Source organism: Microchirus variegatus, assembly GCF_963457635.1.
Source record: "Microchirus variegatus genome assembly, chromosome: 7".
Taxonomy (NCBI): domain Eukaryota; kingdom Metazoa; phylum Chordata; class Actinopteri; order Pleuronectiformes; family Soleidae; genus Microchirus; species Microchirus variegatus.
In genome coordinates, this window is record NC_139808.1 from 323,051 (window position 1) to 345,869 (window position 22,819).

A 22,819-nucleotide genomic window follows, 5' to 3' on the forward strand; every position below is an offset into this window, starting at 1 on the left:
ATAATAGAGTAACATCAGCTACAGCACGTGTTGTTAGAGGTCGAGGGTGCGACACAGACGTGAACCAACAGAAAGGCAGACACTTGGAGAATCTGCGGGTTATGGAGGAGGAGGAGGAGGAGGAGGAGGAGGAGGAGGAGGAGGAGGGAGTTTATCATTGACTGTCTGCTTCCTGTAGACAGTGGAGTCTGCTATAGACATGGACTGAATATGAAAGTGGACGTAGTTTCCTGGTTTTAAAAAATGAAGCCCATCAGGTCTTAGCAGTTAACCACCAGGGGGCGACTCCTAAAAATAGCTCCGTTTGAATGGAAGTCTATGGGAATTTAAACCTCAAAGCAAACTACGATTTGAAGGGTTGTACAAGAGAAACAAATGATGTGCATTGGAAATTTGACAGGATCTTTTACAGATGTTTAACTTTGTAAAAGTTGTTTTGGTCTTGAAAATGAACCCTTATGGTTTGTTCTGATTGGTTGATTTTAGTTGTTGATGGAATCAAGGGCTGTAGCTACACTCCAAAAGTGTTCTTCTACAAGGGCTGAGGTTCTACCTGGAACCATTTGCTTCTGAAAAAACACTCTACACTACTGGTTCCAGTAAGAACCATTTTCATCCAAAGAACCCTTTAAAAGCCCTTTCCTGAATAAAAGAAAGTTTCAATCATGAAAAGTGTTGTCTCAAAAGTAATTATGGATTTGTGTACATTTGTACTGTATTGTACGATACACTTGCAGGAAAGGAACAAAATAAACAGAAAGAAAGAAAGAAGGAAGGAAGGAATGGAGTCTATGGGTCAAAATATCAGTTTGTAAATGATGTTCCCAGTGAGAGGAAAACAGACCTGGTTGCAAGTGAGTGTTTTGCAACCGAAAGACCACGTCAACTTTAATATAGAGTCCATGGTTATGGGAGAAAAAAAGCATTATTGTAGTCAGTATCTTAATATTAGGCAGGAAGACATTTTAACCTAGAAGTTAGTTTAATGAAGAATTAATATTTGTCTGCTGGCTTGTTTTAGTTTAGCAAAACCTGCCAAACCAATGTGAAAGAAAACTCATTCATTTACGTTTAGTGCTTCATTAGTCTCAGTGTAAGTGGTCCCTGGACTCACGCCGCTCTGGACTTTTATCTACAGCTCAGCGCAATTAACAAGACACATCTCTGCGGCCGTCACTCTGCACAGCTCAGCCATCGCTGGAGCTTTAAGCACAGGAAATTCAAATGAAGAACCAGGTTCACTCAGTAGATAATTCCCTTCTCAGCAGATGGAGTCATCACGTCACATGTAGATTGGTGTGATACGGTCAAATGCTTTGGAAAGAGCTGCTACATAAAGAGTTTTGTTTTATATCTTAAAAACTAGACTTTTAGATCGAAATTCACTCGACATAAGATGATGTGGTGACTCTGGAGTGTAAGGGCGCTTTCACACCAACAGCAGTTGGTCCGCACCAAATCAAGCGGACCGAGGCCGCTAAAAAGAGGTGGTCTCGGTCCGCTTGATTCCGCACCAAATGTCAGACTCTGGTGCGGTCCCTCTGGTATGAACACCAACTCGGGTCCAAACCATATTCTGCAGTAAATGCCATGGTAATAACGTAGGGTCTTTGGAGCAATCTTCGTCTCATAGTTAGCACGACCACATTCATGAAAATCGCGCGTCTCCTCCGTCTGAAATGACGCGCTATACGTCTTGGCCGACTCCAGCGCATCAGCAGATTGTTGACGCAGCCACGACTCATTCTCAAATTGGATATTTTGCCAAAAATGGCCAATACAGAGAATGTAATAAACGAAGATCAGAGCAAGTAGCAATGTGCGAACGTGTTGCTCCATAGTGAGTCAAAATTGGCGCTTTTCTACCGGAAGATATAAACACATTGATGAAACGTCAATCGGTTTGCTGGTGTGAAAGCGGACCACACTGGAGTCATATGTTACATAATAACAATTCTATTGCCTGGTGCGGATCAAATAATCCAACTAGTGGTGTGAAAGCGCCCTAAATCACAAACCTACCTTCTGCAACTGCGTCTCCAACTTACTACACTCCTCTTTTTTCTGCTCAATGGCGATCTCCAGCGTTTTGAGCTTCGACTCCTTCTTGAGGGCGGAAGACGCGAGCGACGAAGCGTGGTCCTTCAGATCTATGAGGCTGGCCTGCAGAAGGATAAAGAGCACGCGCAGAACAGGCAGCGCCAGTTAAAACCAGGCCGATCGGCTCTGTGTCGGCAGGTGAAAGTCATGCAAAAACAGCATTATCTGTCCTAACATCAGAAGAAAAACCCTGGACTCCACATGCACTGACCTCTTTCTCTGTCAACTCTATCTGGAGACTGTTGACTTTCTCCTTCAGGTCTTTGTTCTCCTTCTTGTAAGAGTCCACTTCCTCCAGACGCTCTCTGTCTTCTCTCTCCCTTTGGTCCTTTAAACGCTCGATGATCCTCTCCTAACACACAACAACACACAACAAATCAAATATATGTTTATGATCATAAAAAAAAAAATGCCTGAAATGCGTTTGATTCAGTGAACCTTCTCTGACAGCGCCTCCTCCAGGGTGGCCAGGGCAGTGTCTGTGTTGCTGGAGTCGGTCTGCAGAGACTTGACTCTGTCCTTCAGGTTACTCAGCTGTTTGTCTTTGTCCCGCAGCTGCTCCTGCAGGTTCTCAATCTGAGAGAGAGAGAGAGAAAAGAGAATGGGGGAAAAGACTGATCAAAAATGAAAACCACAAAACCAGAAAAAGTATTTTAAAGCTCCCATAGAACTGAAGTACCGATTAACGCTGTTTTTTTCTGTGTGTATCTGCGCAATTACCTTGTTTATGAAGCCGTGAAGGTTCTAAACAAACATTTCAGCCATTGCTGAGAACGCTGTGTTTTATTGTAATCTCGGGGCTCAGCGAGATCCCTGAAAAAACCCGTTCTGGTTACGTAAACGGCGGTTCTCCTGAACAGAAGATCCTCCTGCTCCGGGTACTAGTCCGGGCACATCCGGTTACGTACATTGAACCACAGAAGAAGAATAACGTCCGCCGTGGAGGTGTTTCACGAGCGACAGTGTCTTCTGACTCTGGGTCATAAAAGGGACTGCGGTCGTAACAAAGCTATTTTTAAACGTTGTTAAAACAATGTTTTGATAATGAGTAGCAGTGCATCCACCGCTCCAGAGGGGGGAGCTGCACTTCTGAGAGCTGGTGTGCTAATTACGTCACTTCTGGGTATTGGCCAATCACATGACAGTTGGGAAAGCGCTCGTTGGCTGACCAATCACAACACAGTTCTGTCTTCTGGGTGTGAGATTTCAGTCTGAAACAGCGCGGCTGATGAGAGCTTCAGTGAGGAGAGATTTCTAACGGATCGTTTACAGCAACTAGGAGGTTTTTGACCATTAAAAACAAGTTAATGTATGTAAGTAGACCTCCATAACTAACATATATGTGCAACAGGACCACTCTATGTGAGCTTTAAGTTGGTTGAATAATTATTGATTTCAAACTGGTTCCTCCAATCATCATGCAGAAGCCTAGTGTTAGCACCATCCCATCCCCATACACTATCATGGAAGCCCAGCTTCCCTGGAAGTGACACATTTTGTTCAATGACTGTCGAGCTCACAGAGGTGAAAACAACCTATTCAGTGTCGTCCGTTAGAGAACAGTGGAAGCTGAGTTTCAAATGGTTTTAATGTGGAGGCTTAGTATTGATGTAAATACAACACAGCACATCATTTGACGACATTTTAGAGGAAGCTGAGCTTCCCTCACTGTATTAGAACTCCAGACTGACCCAGACCCTCATTAAAGTGTAAACACAACACATGGACTCGTACAGAGAAATGTAAAGTGGGACTCAGATTACAGTAAGGAAGTATGACCCAGCCATAACAGCGCTGATTTGTGTGCCGTCTTGGGCTGTGCAGGAAGTTATAACGTCCAGAGATGGAGCTCTATCTTCAAAGGAGAAGAGGAAGACGGGACGTTTGTTGATTGTTGTTGAAACAGAATGAATAAAATTGGTTTGATAAAAGCATTCTAAAGGAATCAGTGTTGAAGTTCAGATATTGATAGCGAAACCTAGCCCTGTTTGTTTCATACAGTGCCTTCACTCTGCTAAGTAGAACCATATCAGGTTCTGTGGCTTGTCCTCATAGGAGAACCCTTTTTGGGTACAGGTAGAACCTTTTTATAGGGTTCCACCTGGAACCCTTCAAAAACCCTCTTTCGGGAAAGGGTTTTCCAGAAGCAAATGGTTCCAGATAGAACCTCAGCCTGTGTAAAAGTACCCTTTTGGAACAGAGTGTACTCTGCTCTAACTGGTCACTCAACCAAAATAGAACATGTGTTGGAAACATCACGAAGTGTCCTGATCACATGTAAACACCACAGAAGACGTGATTTTTTTTGTCTCTGTTCTATTTCAAATAGCATAATTATTTCATAATAATGGAGCAATCTCAAACTTTTGGGTGAACTCTCTCCTTAAAGCAGGGGTCTCAAACTCAAATGACCTGGGGGCCAATGTGCATCTATCGTGGTCAAGAGGGGGCCGGCCTAGAGAACATCATGATATCACACGTATACTTAATAATACTATTTGTGATGCAAAATGAATGCATTAATATCAAAAACAGATATTTATTTTAAATTACTTAAATAATAGTGTGGACAACTGTAATTAAAATTCGTACCAGGAGCTGTTTCGGCCGCTGCCATTCGTGGCTCGGGCCATAATAAGTGTATTTATATATGTAATTGAATGTTGTATATGATACATTTAATAATAGGATAATTATGACTAAATGTCTTATTATTACTGTTATAATAAACATTGCTAGAAAACATATATTATATTCTATCGCCTCGCTACACACTGTGTTTAAAAGACGGTGAGGTCGTGAGTTTTCATTACAACTTGAAAGTAAGTGGGGCAGGGCCACTTAAGTGGAGGGCCGCATGTAATCGATTGGCGGCTCGGGGGCCGCCAGTTTGAGACCCCTGCCTTAAAGCCTCTCGCTGGCCTCTGTAACTCGACTTTAAATCCACACAAAGTGACTTTAAAGCAGCAGTAAAAAATCTGTCATACATGCACTGAAATCATTTACTCTATTATATGAATGACAACCAAAAAAAAGGCAGAAAGTGACAGACAGTTAAATCAAAGTGGATAAATAAGGGAGAGGTTGTAACAGAACAAGAGAGAAACAAAAACAAAGGAGCTCAGAGTAACACTGAGTATTTATAGCACACACACACACACACACACACACACACACACACACACACACACACACACACACACACACACACACACACACACACACACACTAGAGTGATTGAGGCAAGAATATCTCCTGCCTTTTCTTTCTGTGGACACAACAGATACTTCCTCACTCACAAACACAGAGTGAAAACCAGGGGAATCTGTGATTTCTAACGTAAGAACCACAGCAGCAGAACACCTGCTGCACACGGACGTCCGTCTCTGACCATCGACGACATGACATGAACGACGATGGCTCTCGTCACCTCTGACCCCCCTCACCTTCTTCTGCAGGACATTGATCTTCCTTTCTTTGACCTCCAGCATGTCCTTCATGTCCCTGATTTCTCCAGCGAGAGTGCCCTTCTCCTCCGTCAGGTCCTGCAGCTGCTTGGTCTTCTTGTTCAGGAAGGACTCTTTCTCCTCCAGCCGCAGACGTAGAGCATCCACCTGAGACGAGACACAGGTCATTTAACACCTTAAAGGGAGGCAACTTAAGATAAAAGAAGCATTTATTTATCTTCAATTAAGTGAGTAAGGAGTGTTTGGGTGAATTCCAATTCCTATCTTAACCCTCAATCTTAATCCTCAATCTCAAAAATGCTCTCCCTCTAGTGCAAGTTCTGTCCCGATTCTCAGAAAAATTAAGTTGAGGGGCAAGTTTAAGGGCTGTATCACCCTCAATATTGAGATTTTCCGAGACCACCTTTGGGAGCAAGGGCTACCCAGAATGCATTGCATGTTTTCACATAACAAAGATGGCGCCGAAAGCAGCGAAACGAGTGCGATACAAATGAAGTATTTTCTTTGTTAATAGAGATATAAAAATGATCTTAGTTTAGGCCCATATTATGGATTACTGACGTCATTGTTGCGTAACATTTATTTTTATTTTACCATCTTTTGTCAATAGTCGGCCGGTGTGGTTTACTTTTCAATAAGTCGTGGTGTGTGGTAACTGTCAGCTGAATATTTGTATGAGTATCATCTTATAACTAACTGACAACCTAATAACTTGACTGACAAACGGATCAGAATAAATAATCCTGACATAAATGTGTTCTTCTTCTTCTTCTTTTTTGGAGTTGACAGACTGGACGCAACTTTGGCGTTATTCTGCCCCCTACAGTCTGAAGACGTATCTGCATTTAAGAGGTGTCCCATTTCTAAGTGACAATATAACCCTCAACACTTGGTTTTGAGGCCAGTTAAGATTAAGTGTTGAGCTTGAGGGTTAAAATAAGAATTGGAATTGGCCCTTAGTCCTTTACAGTGACTAAAATGATCCGATCATTATTTTTAGCACACTTTTATGACGCATCACTGCTTTCTTTTTGAGTCACCGTTCAGTTCATCCGGTCCCCAAAGGAAATAATGTGCAGATATGATAAACTCAGTATTTGGCCGGTGGTGTAGATGGTTTAATCACCTCTGTTTGCAGGATGGCAGCACGTTGCTCTTTGGCAGTGAGCGACTCTTTGAGCACCTCGATGTGCTGTTTGCAGTCCGAGTTCTGGTTGTTGAGGGTTTCCAGTTTGGTCTGCAGAGCCAGCAGCTCCGACTCCTTCTTCGACAGCTCCTGCTTCAGCTGATCGATCTGCAAAAACATGTGGATTCCGTTAGCAATGAGAGGGAGAAACCTAGTCTTTCTAGTCCAGTACAACTTTTACGCTGTTTTAATCAACATTAAAAATACATTTGCGAGTGACTTCGCTGCAATCGTCATGTATTATACATTGTCCCTATTCATGATTGATGAAAGGAGGTCTAAAAATAGAACAAACTAAACTGTGGCTGTGTGAAAACATACTGTATTCAACACACACACACACACACACACACACAGTGTGTTTGGCTCTTAAGTTATGCCACACACTAAGTTATGATGCTGTCGTGAAGCCATTATGCTGATGGAAACACTCGCAGGTCACTGAAACACTGAAATAAGCAGCTTCCTTATACACTTTCCTCTCTAAAAAACCACCAAGAAGGAGAATCCGCTTTATTTAGATGGTGAAAACTGTGGCTAATCTCGCTGACTTTGCCTACTTTAGCATTCTCGACACTGAGCTTTTGTTCAAGAGGAGCAAAGAGGAGCATCTCTCTGACCGTTGCCAGCAGGACACTCTGCTGATGACACTAAATGCAAAAAAAAGCAGCTCATTTAAGTAACACGCCAGCTTCATTTGGTATTCTCTCTGCACACAGTCATTTCTTTCCTGTATGTTTTTTACCTTAGTTTTCATGAACTTGGAGTGGTTCTTGTAGACCTCCATCTGCTTGATCTCCTCCTCTCTGTCTTCCGAGTTCAATAAGCCGTTCGCTTTCAGCATCTGGATCTCATCCTCCAGGTCTCGGATGTTGCGCTCCAGAGAGGCAATTTTGGTGTCCTGCACACAAGGAGACACGCCTCAGAGCCCTGGCTGGCATGTGCACAACTTGCATGCTTGAACGTGAACTACAGGAAAGAGTCGGACGAGATTAAGAGGCAACTGAAAGACAGAAGAGAGAGAGAGAGAGTGTGTGTGCGTGTGTGTGTACGGTGACACAGAGAGAAACTGGAAGAAGCTGAAACTGCAGCATCTGTCGGTGAAATCAGAATCTTTCTACCCAGCTCCGTGCAGCAGCAGCAGCAGCAGCAGCTCAGAGGATTAATCACCATTGGGAAACACTGAGCGAACACATCCACGTCCTGAGCCACAGAGAGAGACGAGCGGATCGAGGCAACGGATGATGCAAAAAAAGAAAGAAAAAAAAAAGTAACAAGAGGTGGCTCTTTCTCTTGTAGTTGCTCTCAGATCAGTGTGGAATCCGGTCTCTGGACTGCGACTGCAAAGTGCAAGCTTTTTTTTTTTTTAAATAAATAATACAACGTCTTTAAGATTAGCCATGGTCCATCTCCCTCTCCAGTGGAGCAAAGAGGAACCTTCCTGTCTTTCTCGCTCTTTCTTTTTGTGTCTCTCCCTCTCTCTCTCTGCACAGAGTGGCTTTGAACTTGTGAACTTGTGGTCATTATCAGGGTCAGTCGCAGCCCCCCCCCCCCCCCCGAGTGATGGACTAACCCGAGAGAGCCAATGCATGGGAACTGTACGTGTACACGACGCGCCGCATCTCATCTAAGACGAACAGTGAAGTAACATTACTGCAACACACAAGAGACAGCGTACCTTCAAATAGAGAGACAGAGAGGGTGGGTGAGGGTGAGGGTGTGGGGGGGTTTATTCCATCCTCATGTAATCACTGGCACAACGACCTGGTTCAGTAAAATCTTGCTCTTTATTTGATCTCTTTCCCTGCCTCTGTGTGTCTCCCTGCGCACTGGCCTCTCGCTGTCATAAACAACCACACCTGTTTCCATGGTAGCGGCAGACGGCGCTATATGCTGTGCACTGTCTCTGGTGAGTGAGGAGGAGAGGCGAGAGAGAGGGAGAGAGTGGGAGAGAGTGGGAGAGAGTGGGAGAGAGTGGGAGGGTTATTCCTGCTTCCATCAGCGTCAAAACACAGCAGAAGGGGAAAGAGGAGAGAGAGGGGGGACACATGCAGGGTCTTCCTAGGAGGAGGAGGAGGAGGAGGAAGAAGGAGGAAGAGGAGGCGGGGTCTTCCCATCGCTCTGTATGCTAATCAACAAGAGTCCCAATAACACAGATGTCACATGACCCACGCTGGAGGAGGCCAAAAGCCGAGCGAGAGGGGCTGTGTCAGCTCGGCGATGATGTCATGATTTATTTTGAGGAAGTGATGTCAGGCCTCTGCAGTGAGGCTGGGTCTACAGCGGCTTCACGGCTACATTCTCCTGATTTCTCCTGCCTCCACATCCACATCCAGCTGCTGCTGCAAAAACAATGGCTGATACCAAACAGTTTACTTTGAAGATTATTAAAACGAATACGGGCGTATTATTAATATGCTATACAGCGTAACGGCTACTTACAGGAAGGAGACGTGAAATGTGATATCTGACATAACAGCGGTCTGAGGTTTCGATCCAAAGCGATCCATATCGCTCTGGGTTGAATAAGGATGTTTGTCTCAATATTTAAATACACTTAAAATTTTCCATGAAGGGTTTTAAAGCCTCGAACGAAAAAAAAAAAACACTCATTCACAAGCCCGCATTACTTTATCTTTAAATTAATTATTCAAATGCACAAAGCTTACTTTCAGACCAGCATGATCAGATTACATCAAAGAGGATACTGTGATATTGTGATACTGTGTCTTCCACTTTATTAGGCTGTAATTCAGACGTGTGTGTGTGTATATGTATGTGTATATATTAGGGCTGTCAAAAGATTAAAATTTTTAATCAGATTAATCACAGGGTAGCTGTGGATTAATCACGATTAATTACCATTCGTAAATATGCCCAAAAAATTAAAATTTTCTCTTTATATTGTTGTAGGAACGGAGAGATAAATAAAGTATGTGAAAATATAAATGTAAAGAACAATAAAATACTGTAAATAACTTGTAAAAACCTATACAAACTTATTAAAAAATAAACATTACATTGTAAAGAACCCACATTATAAGACAATAGAAATAAATAGAAAAAATAAAATGCTGTAAATAAATTAAAAAAAAAACCTATACATTGCACTGTAAATAACTCACATTATAAACAAAATATAAAGTATAGAAGTTAAATAGTTTTCTTACTAAACTCACAGCAGTAAATTCCTCATCAGCACTTTGAAGCACTGCTTCTACTAGTTAGCGTTAGCGTTAGCTAGCATTCTGACGCTAATGTTAGCTGCTGTCTGTGTCCCCGTTAGTTAGACAGTGACTGTTAATGTTATGATTATATCATTATCTGCGCCAGTAGCGTCACTTACAACTGTGTGTCTTTCTTTCTTTTTTCTTCATCCTCTCTTTTTTCTTCCTCTTCTAACTTCCTGATTGATAATTCCTCTTCATTTTCCTTCATCTTCACACAGGTTAACAGACGTGGGGCCTCTTTAGGGAGGTTTACTACTGAGATGTTATTGTTGTTTAATGGAGACGGTGATGCAGCTGCTCACTGATGCATTTAGGCTCAGAGTGTCAGGAGCCCCCTCTATCGACTCAGGACCCCAAACAGTTGCCCTCCGCCTTGCCTGTTCATAAACTGCACGTCTACCCGTAGCGCGATGAAAGTGCGTTAATGCGTAATGTGTGTATATATGTATGTATATATATGTATATATATGTATGTGTATATTTATGTATATATGTATGTGTATATTTATGTATATATGTATGTATGTATGTATGTGTATATATATGTATGTATGTGTATGTATTTATATGTATGTATGTATGTATATGTATGCATGTATGTATAAATATATATATATATGTATGTATGTATATATGCATGTATATATATATATATGTATGTATGTATGTATAAATATATATATGGATGTATGTATGTATATGTATGCATGTATATATGTATGTATATATATATGTATGTATGTATATATATATTTATGTGTGTATATATATGTTTATATATAATTATCCCAGATAAGAATTTTCAGGAGGAGCTGAAGCTAATTCAGGGTAACTTAAGTTCCCTCGTCCATCACAGGGTTGACATTCACACTCACAATCATGATTTTTGTATTGAGTGTCTCCCTAAACTAACCTCTAATATAACCTCTAATATAACCTCTAATCTAATCTCTACAGTGTAGCAGGAAAGCTGGAGTATAACCTGTAGAAAGCCCATGTGCTCACAGTGGGTAAAAACACTCAAACTCCACACAGAGATTAAAAACCTGTGTGTGTGTTGTGAGGCAACGGTGCTAACCACCACACCACCGCGTGGTGTCCACTTCACGGTGAACCTGTACAAAATGTGTGTGACGTTTGTAGACATCTGTGATGTTGTCTTGTGAAAATCAAACGTGTTATTATCGCTCACCGTTAGCGTGAAGCGACATACGAGCGTTAACGACAGCTGAACCACAGAACAATAATATTGGCAAAGTGTCTGCACATTTGTGTGTGTGTGTGTAAGAGAGAGAGATGTGAGTGTGTGTGTACTATTGACTCAGCTGCTGAGGATCACAGTGAAAACAATAGAGCAAACACTGGCCTCAGTTTAGAGATTTTGAATAAAAGACAAACAATCCATCCACCACATATAGAAATATCACGGCAGATTCATTATGAATTATTAACTAGTTTTACATGTTATAATATGATAAAAAATGGTGAATTCATGATGATACTATTAAAGAGTCAGATACTTACTTTCATTTCTATGATGGTCTGCAGGGCCTTGGTTTTGCTTGGATCTTGGTGAAGCTGATTTCTTCTGTGCAGCTCCTGACAAAGAAGAAATAACTTTATATTATATAACATTACAACAGAATTATAGTGAGCTCCGATGAAAGAAAGGCCCACTTGACTTAGACAGAGGTGCAGCTTGTGAACAAGCAAGGCAGGCAACTGCTTGGGGCCCCGAGCCGATAGGGGGCCCCCCCGACATTTGGAGCTTGAGGGCTGTTTTTACTGAAATGTGCAGTGAGCAGCCGTCTCCCCGTCCCCCTTAAACAACAATGGCCGATTTTGCAATGACATCTCAGTAGTAAACCTCCCTAAAGAGGCCCCACCTCACTTTAACCTGTGTGAAGTTATCGTTCTGCAAGTTGGAAAATGAAGAGGATTATTTACAGTGTAATGCATATCTTTATTACTCAGTTTATATATGTTTTTTTCTGTTATTTACAGTATTTTATTGTTCTATATATTTATATTGTTTTATAATGTGGGTTCTTTACAGTGTAACAAGGTTTTTCTGTTATTTCATTCATTTTGAAAAACATTTTTTTTTTAACTCTGTCAGATTATTTGTAACATGGTTACAAATAACACTGGTGATGAACACTGGTTGGAAGGAAGGGCCCCCTGGGAAGTTTTGCTTAGGGCCCCTACAGACTCTAGAATCGCCTCTGGACTTAGAAACACAACAAAAGTGCACGCACAGCTGCTAATACGACCTTTTGTCTCATCACAATGCTACAGTTTAATCATAAGAGCAGATTATTTAGATGATGTGAGACTGTGTACTGCCCTCAAGTGGTGACAACAGGTAAAACGATCAGTTTCAGCTCTTAAACGGCGCATATTAATCCACGAGGCCGTGCAATACCTCTCGAAGATGGATGTTCTCTTTCTCCTTTTGGTCCAGGATGACCTCCAGGTGTCCCAGCTGAGCCTCGGCCTCAGCGATCCTCCTGTTTCTCTCCTGCTCCTCCTCCTCAGACGCTCGGCCGGGTCCTGACGGCAGACCTTTGCTCTGCAGCATCTCCAGCAGCTTCTTGATGGACTCGTCTCGGGCGCCCAGCGTTTGCTTCTGGGTCTCGATCCGCAGCTCCATCTCCTCCAGCGTCTTCCTCAGCAGGAAGAGCTCCTTGGCCTGTCGGTCGTGTTCGGCCTGCAGCCGGCGGAAGTTCTCCTCGGTCAGCTCGATGGTGGTGAAGTGGTCGGAACCGGAGCGGTTGCCGCTCTCCTGCTGCAGCAGGTGGTTCAGGTCCCGCTGTGTGCGCAGCTCGTCCTGGAGAGCCTGGATGGTCATCTGGAGATGCTGGTGGACAAACATATACACACACACACACACACACACACATAGACAGGATCATTTTTGTTCATGACACCACACTTGAGGGTAGTAAATCGCACTGTTTCTGCAGTTCTGTGGAAAGAAAACGCTACAGTGGGTGAAATATTACCTTTATTCTGGAGGGAAATGTTTGTCCTTTGGGTTTTTGAGTCACAATAACCACTTATTACTAAGAGTTTAAATGAATCACAGCTGTCAGATACATCAATGTATTAGTTGACTGTGAAGCAGAATTAATGGAGGTTGTTAACTCGCTAATCAAAGCAGAAGAATCGCCCTCAAAGCTGAAGAAGAGGTCACTTCCTGTCTGACACTTGAAAAATAATGACTTGTATTCAGTATTTTTCAAAAGTGAATACAAATACTGTATTAGATATACAAAAATTAGCCATTATATTGATGATTTTAGTTAAGCAAAAAGGAAGATTAAAGGGATAGTTCAGAATTTTGGACATCAGACTCTTTTTTCCAACTCAGCCGGTGTGATGGAGACGTCACAACGTGCCATACTTCCAGCAGCGGCGGACTGATTCCGCTGCTACAATTGATTTGCCTCAGGTTCACTGTGGAGTCAGTATGAGTGTTTTTAATGCCATGCTAACTTTTACCATTGACTTGCGCTAGCCATAGCATCAGCGAACTCAGCAACTAGAAGAACTGAATGAAATTTCTTGAAAACATCTCCAGACGTCTCCATCACACCGGCTGAGTTGGAAAATAGGTCTAATGTTCAAAATTCCAAACTATCACTTTAAGTGTACGCACACTGTACAATAGACAAAAGACGTTTGCATGTCTGTGACGTGTGTTAGTCTGTGTTTACAGGAACACAATTAGGAACCAAAGAGAGCTTCAGTTTCTGTCAAAGACTTCATTTTAAAACTTAAAACTCAATTTGGCCACTGGAATTTTCTTCCGGCAGATTTCGCCAGAGCAAAAACGGATCAATCCAGGTCCAGAAAATGGCCGAGTCATGACTTGAAGGCGTAGGAACAAGTTTCTTTCACTGAAATCAAATTTAACAGGAAGTCTGGGATTACATATAGTATATTCCAGACATGTTTTATGTCAAAAAATAATGAAAGAAAAATGTTTTCCTCTCTCATTTGGGGGAAACATGTAAAGGAGGGAGTTCACAGGACAACAGGTAGACTTTGTCTTTGGAGGTTTTTTCAGATTCACAGGAGAGAAGGTTAGAGATGCAAAAGGGAACGGCCATGTTTCTGGAGGGGAAAAATAAACCACACGCCACACTGTGGAGGTGACTCTATGTTGTGATCACAGGCCGTGATGCAAACATAGGGACAAACCTTGGTTCTCCGGGCGTCCAGCAGCTGCAGAGCATTGGCAGAATGAACAGGAAACAAAAACAAAAACACAAATGCATTGTGAAGACAGTGCGTCATCAGCGTATGGTGACAGAGATGGATGAGCAGCACCAACCGGCCAGAGTTTAGACGACAGAGAAGGGTTAGGGTTAACCCTAACCCCAAATATTTAGTCTGTACTGTTGTTGTTGGTGAGTTCCGTTTGTTATATGAACATTATTCCTGAGTCTCTGTGACATATTAGGAGGATTTTATCATTTATTACATAATGCACCTTTAATAATGAATGCAGGTGAATGATATTTTCTATATATTTATATCAGTAATTTAATGTTTTATTTTCATCCGTATGTTTCACTTTAAGAAAAAAAAGGGTAAATTATGAGTGCAGGTGAGTTTGCACGCTAGTTTACTAGCATGCTAGCACTAGCATGCAAGCTTATGTGATAATACTTGTATTAAGCCTTAATACTATAGTACAATCACATATGAACCACTGTGTTTTCATCTGCTGTGACGAGTCAAAATGTTGGGCATGAAAATACTCCGTAAAAACTCAGTTGAACAGGATAACCTTTCTGGAGAGAGATGCTGAAGATAATTGACTTTAAAATGACTTCAGCAGGGCCGTAACAAGTAACCGTGTGTCGTTGTTAATAATTACAACAAGTTCTCTGTTTTTTCGGCTCCTTCATTTTCTGATTTCTTCATTTAAAAATGAATCATCTTGGTTCGTGGACCAGACACGATTATGCAAATCGATTAATGAAGGAAAATGATCAACAGATTTGATTAGAGAAATCATTATTAGTTACAGCTCTAGACTTCAGTCATTCTGATCAATAACCTATATTTACTTAACGCAATAACGTTGTAAATGAAATAATCTAATATCAGTCAGTAATTAACCAACTATAACTATGTTTATCATTTAAATCATTGTTTCAGGTGAATATGTTTGGATTGTTGTTTTAATCCTGAAATGACAAACATGAGATTTTCATCCCTCTGTCTAAACTGTCATGAGGAGCATGTTTTTTTTTTTTCCTGACCATGAGAGGGCAGCGTTTGTGTCGGGGGGGAACTTTCAGCTGACTGCAGGGCATCAGTTTGTGTCGCTCTGCCTCGTCACATGAGTCAGTGGCGTAACCAGGACCAGCACAATAATAGCATCATATCCTATAAACACCAAGAACGTCTGTATTTGTGTTGCCTTTGTTTTACATTTAATGAAGCATCTTTTCACAAAACATGACATTTCTTGAGAAAAAATAAGTCAAATTTTAACAATATTATGCCTAAATTTACCATTTTACACATGTGCGTTACAACCTACAGATCACAGTGGATCTATAAAACGCACCAACATGTAGTCACAGGTATCTGGAAGTGAAAAATATAGCATTTCACACTACGATTAGATTCTAATCGTAGTGTGAAATGTTAACAAATTCATCCAGCGTACGTTTAACACCTCTGTCTTACACCTTTAGAGTTGTGATGCTGTAACTGAAGGCTGCAGCACATTTGGAAGGGAAAGATGAGGTGATGGATATTTAGCTGATCATTTTACACATAGTACCTGCAACTGTTACAGCAAAGGAAAGTAGTTATTTTACATCACGCTTACCCACTGTGCGAAATACAGGGGGGTCTGGGGGGGTCAGACACCCCTGATTAACACTTGAGACCCCCTGAAAGCCTCAAAGGCAAAATTTGAGGGGGGTCTAAACTAGGGCTGGACGATTAATTTAATTTTATTCATGATTTTGATTTTGGCTTCTCACGATCATAAAAACATTATAATCGAAGAAAAACGATTAATGCGCCACATGGTGCGGCGTGTATGTAAATTCCTACGCTCGAAAAACACCTTGAATGCAACCCGTGTTACGTTTTCAAAAAATTATGCATTTTTTTTTCATATTTTTTTGGGAAAGTCGAGATCTCGACTTTGAAACTCTAGATTAAAAAAAAATTTATACTCAAGTTTTGAAATCAATGAATATCGTGTCTATTAATCATGATTTCATGTTACATGTTATACAGTCTCATTGCAAAACATGTTTTTTTCTTAAAGATCTTTTTAATTTCAGTTTTACATATGATCTACATACATTATACACTTTGCATGCTTTCTTATCCTTTATAACCAGAAAAAATTTAAATTTTAAAATGTAAAATTTTATTTGTAATTTTGTATTTTTGTAATTTTGTATTTTTAATGTTTTAATGAATTGTTTTCCAAATGGCGCTGTGGAAAAGGCCGACACAAGCCCACATCTGACAGGGAAAATAGCCAATACTGGGCTGGTGAAACAGTATTGCCCGATTATTAATAGGTATTTCGCACACTTACCTGACGTATTCCTTAACACTGCTCCCTCCCTTTCTCATCAGTGCTTTGTCCCTCAGACCTGATCAATCGCTGCCATCTTGGAACTAAACTGCAGGAGGCACTTCCATGATTTAATTTGCATAATTGCAGCGTGGGTTAAAGTGGTGACTCTGTGTGGCCTTTCCTGGCATGTTCTGTCATCCCCTTGCAAATCAAACTTAGTTCCTGTGAGTCATTTCCTGAAAAAAAGAAAGGTTTCTCTTCTGCAGGTACAGAACATTACAGCCAAACCTGTCAAAGCCTTCTGGAGCACAGGAAGACAGTCCAGACAGAAATCAGGACGCCTGACGTGAGCCTCGCAAAAGTCATCATCGTGACTCATTTTCTGGAGGCTATAATTGTGACAGAGGACGACAAATTGTCATCAGCGTCCGTCCAACAGTTGCTGAGACATTTTCACTTTCACTGACCAACGCGTCAAGAGCTACTTAAAGCTGCAGTGATTTGTTGATTTTTGTCATTGTCGATGTTGTTATTTTTTGCCTCTGTTTGCCCTTCATTCTGCATTATTTATATGCTGTCCTTCATTTGGAAAAGAGCTCTGTCAAGCAATACTATGACAACTGACTGAGGGAGCATTTGTGAGTATACGCTGGCAACGCAGGGGCGGACGGAAGAGCAGAAGAATAAACTTGCGAAACTTTTCATGCACTTCTTCGTGTACTCTGTGTACTCACACTCCAACCTGTTTGCAGTCGTCTCGGATCACCAAGTGGCATCCAGTTGTTACGTTAACCATAAGAATCAGAACTATGTACTTCTAATCGTGATTTTGAAGCCTCTAGAATCGTGATTTGATCGCCGCAATTTCAGACGTGTAACCTGCAATCAATCACACTGATGTCCATTCATGTGCCACATTTATACTTCTATTTTCCCCCAAATTGGAACAATTTCCAAACTTGGGGTGAATTCCAATTCCTTGCTTAACCCTCAATCTTAACCCTCAATCTCAAAAATGTTCTCCCTCTAGTGCAAGTTCTGTCCTGATTCTCAGAAAAATTAAGTTGAGGGTCAAGTTTAAGGGCTTCATCGCCCTCAATATTGAGATTTTCAGAGACCACCCTTGGGAGCAAGGGCTACCCAGAATGCATTGCGTGTTTTCACATAACAAAGATGGCGCCAAAAGCAGCGAAATGAGTACGATACAAATGAAGTATTTTCTTTGTTAATAGAGATATAAAAATGATCTTAGTTTAGGCCCATATTATGGATTACTGACGTCATTGTTGCGTAACATTTATTTTTATTTGACCATCTTTTGTCAATAGTCGGCCGGTGTGGTTTACTTTTCAATAAGTCGTGGTGTGTGGTAACTGTCAGCTGAATATTTGTATGAGTATCATCTTATAACTAACTGACAACCTAATAACTTGACTGACAAACGGATCAGAATAAATAATCCTGACGTAAATGTCTTCTTCTTCTTCTTCTTTTTTGGAGTTGACAGACTGGACGCAGCTTCCGTGTTATTCTGCCCCCTACAGTCTGAAGACGTATCTGCATTTAAGGGGTGTCCCATTTCTAAGTGACAAAATAACCCTCAACACTTGGTTTTGAGGCCAGTTAAGATTAAGGGTTGAGCTTGAGGGTTAAGATAGGAATTGGAATTGGCCCTTGGTGTAGTGGCGAACAAACACTTAATTTCAAAGCCACTGAAAGTCTTTAGCTGTAGTAAGGTTCCAATGGGCTTGACTCGCAGGTACGGTTCCAGACGTTCCAGGTTGTGAATGATGATCAATAGGTTCAAACAGTAAGAACGTAATCCAGAAAACCTTAATCCACCTAACGTAGTACAGCTAAAACGGACACAAAAGCCCTAACCTGCTAGATATTCTCAGTACATATCTCCCAATGCCTATTATTATATCAAAGTGTCCATGGTAGACTTTATCCAAAGGACAAAAATGAGCAACAAAAGGCTACAAAGCTACACCTAGACGGGGCCCAGAGGACTACAGCCTTTTTTATACATGGTAATTGCACTTGCAGTTGCTTACATCTTCCTTTAAAAAAATCACTTCCTGTGTGCAGCGCAGAGAGAGGTTTTATTTGGAGCTTAAAGATTTGATCAGGACTGTGTGAACTCATTCGACAATGGTTTGAACGTAATGGACCACGATGCTCTCCGTCATGGAAACTCGGAAAGTTAATCCACACACTGATACTAAAACGTCTACCAGGATATGGCAGAGGCCTGATACACTGCATACGACATACTGTCCATGTGCATGAGTGTTAGAAAGCGTGGGCGCTGGTATGTGCCAGATGGACAGATCTAAACCACTGAGTGAGAGCAGCCTTCTGCTGACTATATTCCTAATCTCTGTGTTGAATGTCGGGACGGTTGAGAGTCTACAATTACTCCCACAGCACTGCCAACAAACGTGGCATTTATTCTTCTCCACTCAGCTAAAAGGAAGTTGGAGAACGGCGTGAATGCAGAAACCTGAGTCACGACCGTGCACAGGAGTCAGGTAATGACATGGTGAACACTGTAAGCTGCAAGTAACGATTACTTTCAATGTCAAATATGATTTTCCTCGATCAATCCATTGGTTATTTGTTCCGTAAAATCATCAAAAAAATATAAATCAGTATCTCACCAAACCTCAAAAGGGTGATGTCATTAAACGGTCACATATTTATACATGGAAGAGTCCATTTTAGAGCCTGAAATTACAGTGACCTTGTTTTTAATTGAATAAAACAAAACTCTAAAGGGTCAATTTAATGTTATACTACTTACACTGCTGTACACTCTTAGAAATAAGGGTTCCAAAAGGTTCCTTCTACAAGGGCTGAGGTTCTACCTGGAACCATTTACTTCTGGTAGGGTTCTTTAAAGGGAATCATAACAGAAGGAACTGACCAAATATGGACCCGGCAGACCGTGACATCGTTAGCCAGGCATTAGCCGCACACGGTGAAGCCATTGTCCTGTGTCTGCATCCGGGTCATTCTCTTTAAACATCTTGATTTTCTTTAAAGGGAATCATAACAAGGGTTCTCCTATGAGGAGAAGCCAAAAGAACCTTATATGGTTCTACTTAGCACTTTTAGAGTTTATAGTCTTCTTTTCCTTATATTCTACTTGCACCAATGCACATTCTGTATATATAAATATATATATAGTAAATCATCCCCACCACACTATTGTACATCCTGTCTATTCCCACAGCAATACTCCCAACCTGCACCACTGCACATACTTTATATTTATACATACCCTATAGTGAGCAATAGGCGTCATCATACACCTGCACTTTCTGTGTATATCACATTTATTCTGTCGCTGCTTACATGTGCAATGACAATAACGTTAAATCTAATCTAATTTACTGATATGTTAGTATTTATCACACACAGAGTATGGGAACGATTTTAAGGAGCTGCTCTCATTAAGTACTGTACTAACTGAATATTATCCAGTTTTGGTGATTCATTTTGTCTCAGCCCTTCTGTATTAATACCATGTTATTATCACTAATAACAGTGTCCAAGTATGTTCACACCCACACATATATAGATAATTAGACTTCTACCTTTTAAAACCCAATACCCATTAAAACACACACACAACCAGAGCTGAACACGCTTCTTTCTGCCATTACACAAATCTAGAAATACTAATCTTTTGGTTCCCAAACCCATTCCTTTGACCCTGACCAGCCCCCGCTCTTCACCAGCAGCATGATTAAATGCACTGTTTTCAAAACTGTGTTCATGGTTAACTCCACTTGGTCCAAGTAATAATTTCAATCACTGCTTCCTGAAGCTGACAACAGGGGGCGATGATCTGTAAAGAGTTGTTCAATTAAGTTTAACGTGTTTGTTGTTGGTGTAAATGTCATCAGCTAAGAATCAGCCAAGACACACACAGACACACAAACACACACACAGCTCAAACAAGACTTCATCCATACATTATCTACTGCTTTATCCTCCAGCAGAGGGTCGTGGGGGTGCTGTGTCTATCTCAGCAGACATTGGGCGATAGGCGGGGTACACCCTGGACAGTAAAAAAATAAAATATATATATATTTTATTATAAAATTATAATATTTTTTCCAGGATAATATTGTCGAATAAGGTCTTTCCCTGTACGGGAGCAACAAGTAACGCAATCTTTCATTTCAAAATCACATTAATCTTAGATTAAAAGGTGTCAGTGGAGTCATAAACATTACTCTGTGTTGTTTCACTAAACTCTTACCAGCGATTCGAGAAAGACGGACATTTCTGCTGCTGTAATGTATTCTACATCTATGCTGCTCTGGAGAAAAAGACATCAGCGACTCCAACAAGCCTTATTATCCTCTTTTGTGCTTTGTTCTTCAATCCTTAACTCCCATTTAATCTTTCCATCCTTGTGTTCTGTAAATGACTCACTGATTCTCTGCATTCCATCAGGAGAGAGAGAGAAACTCCTCATTTTCTCACCTTCCTAGTCGGGATGAACAATTTAAAAAATTGCCACACGAATGAAGGCAATGAAGGGCAAAAAGGAAGTAGGAGTAGTTCTGCTTTTCATTGTGATCGGTGGGGGGGGTTCAAATATGTCTTTCTTAGTGTTATTAGCTGGCGATAACAAAAAAGGAAGGAAGCTATCATCAGCAATGTCCTATAACATAGAAACGAGCACACATGCATATTCACCATGTCCTCCATATGCTGCACGCCCTAACCCCAACACTTTGGCGAGACACAACACGTCCCACTGCGTTTACATGTTTGCACTTAAAGGTGAAGTAAGTAGTTTTAGTGACATCTAGAGGAGGGGCTGAAATGTACAACAACAAACTGCTTGCAGGAGCAAATAATATGTATAAAAAAAAGTGGATTTTGGGTCATATAAACCCATAAATACTACGCAGTGTCCCTTTAAGTTGCAAAATATGTAGCTCACAGTAAATGATAAAGATAAAAACCACATCTGTGAAATTAGCGTGTGATACGTGATGTTTTGGCCTCCATGTTGGAGTCTGTGTGGACGGAGGATGACTGAACGGGCGGAGCAGCGTCGGTGATGACTCAGCAGGGGGCGCTCTAGCTGCTCACACACTTCTGCCTCCAGCAGCTCGTCGTCCAGCTTCAGTGTGACAAAAAAAAAAACACCAACTGAACTGAATTTTGAACACGTTTGTGGCCAAACACTAGACTTTCTGTCTCCATACAGGTTCTGCAGGTAATATCTGAGATTTCAGCGTGGAGTCTCGGTGCTCGAACGGTTTTTAATCGTTTCCAAAGATGTGGTTGAAAATAAAGGACGCCGTATATATATCCTCGGATCTTACGGGATAAATAATGTATGACATTTGCTCGAGCAAATAGAGGCCTGAGGCACCTGGTGCAGTTGTAAAGGGGGCTGCAAGAGAGACGTAATGATTGGCCTGAAAATGACTCCATTATTAATGAAGCAATTTGCTCCTCAACTTCAGCTCGATGGGCGTGACCAGGCCGTACCATTATATTCACTTATGAAAGGATCCGGACGCCTCATAGAAGCAGAAATCAAGATGGAAAAGACCTTATTAGTTGACATACCTTATTTCAGGGGTTCTCAAAGTGTTGATACCTGAGGGACAATTTAGGAACCCAACATTGGACTGAGGGTCGCCAAAGGAAAATAAACAGAAAGAAATCCCATTTGTAATAACTTTAATGACCAGATTGCAGTTCTACAGTTTAGCGTTAAGTAATATAAGCGTTAATATAATAATGCTTTATAATTTACTGTGTAATTACCCAGTATTTTGGCCATTGTTCTTACCTTCTAATTACAGGTTAATACCAAGTAACACATTTCTGTTACCATATATTTACTGGGTAAATAGCTAGTAATTGGGGGCTGTAGCTACCTGCTTATTACCAGCTTATAACACAATAATACACTAAAATTCACCATATAGAAACCAGGTAAATACCCAGTATTTTTGTTTACACTTATTGGTCTGTATCCAGTAATGTCCAATAAACATTTAACAAGCTTAGTCGCTCCTGGATTAAAACTATCAACTGTAATTCATTGCGGGGCCAGAAATGTTTCTGTGGGCCGCCATTATCCCCCGGGCCGCACTTTGAGAACCAATGCCTTATATATATTAGAAACAGCTAAAAGTAGCATTTTCCAATTTAGCCAAAAGGGTTTGGAATTTCTCTTTATCAGTGTTTTCTGTGATTTCATTTGAATCATGTGAATTTGAAGGCTCAC

At 41.1% G+C, this 22,819-nt stretch overlaps 1 protein-coding gene across 1 annotated transcript in view; it reads right to left on the reverse strand.

The window, feature by feature from the left end:
- Nucleotides 1-22,819, reverse strand: part of erc2 (ELKS/RAB6-interacting/CAST family member 2) — a gene marked incomplete at its 5' end in the record, with an annotated part of 39,297 nt that overhangs the window by 13,423 nt on the left and 3,055 nt on the right. Inside the window, 8 exons of the mRNA XM_083892572.1 lie at nucleotides 2,023-2,163; nucleotides 2,312-2,452; nucleotides 2,539-2,676; nucleotides 5,547-5,714; nucleotides 6,694-6,861; nucleotides 7,499-7,654; nucleotides 11,508-11,582; nucleotides 12,409-12,843. Coding sequence (XP_083748698.1) covers nucleotides 2,023-2,163; nucleotides 2,312-2,452; nucleotides 2,539-2,676; nucleotides 5,547-5,714; nucleotides 6,694-6,861; nucleotides 7,499-7,654; nucleotides 11,508-11,582; nucleotides 12,409-12,843 — 1,422 coding nt within the window. The remainder of the gene's footprint in view (nucleotides 1-2,022; nucleotides 2,164-2,311; nucleotides 2,453-2,538; nucleotides 2,677-5,546; nucleotides 5,715-6,693; nucleotides 6,862-7,498; nucleotides 7,655-11,507; nucleotides 11,583-12,408; nucleotides 12,844-22,819) is intronic.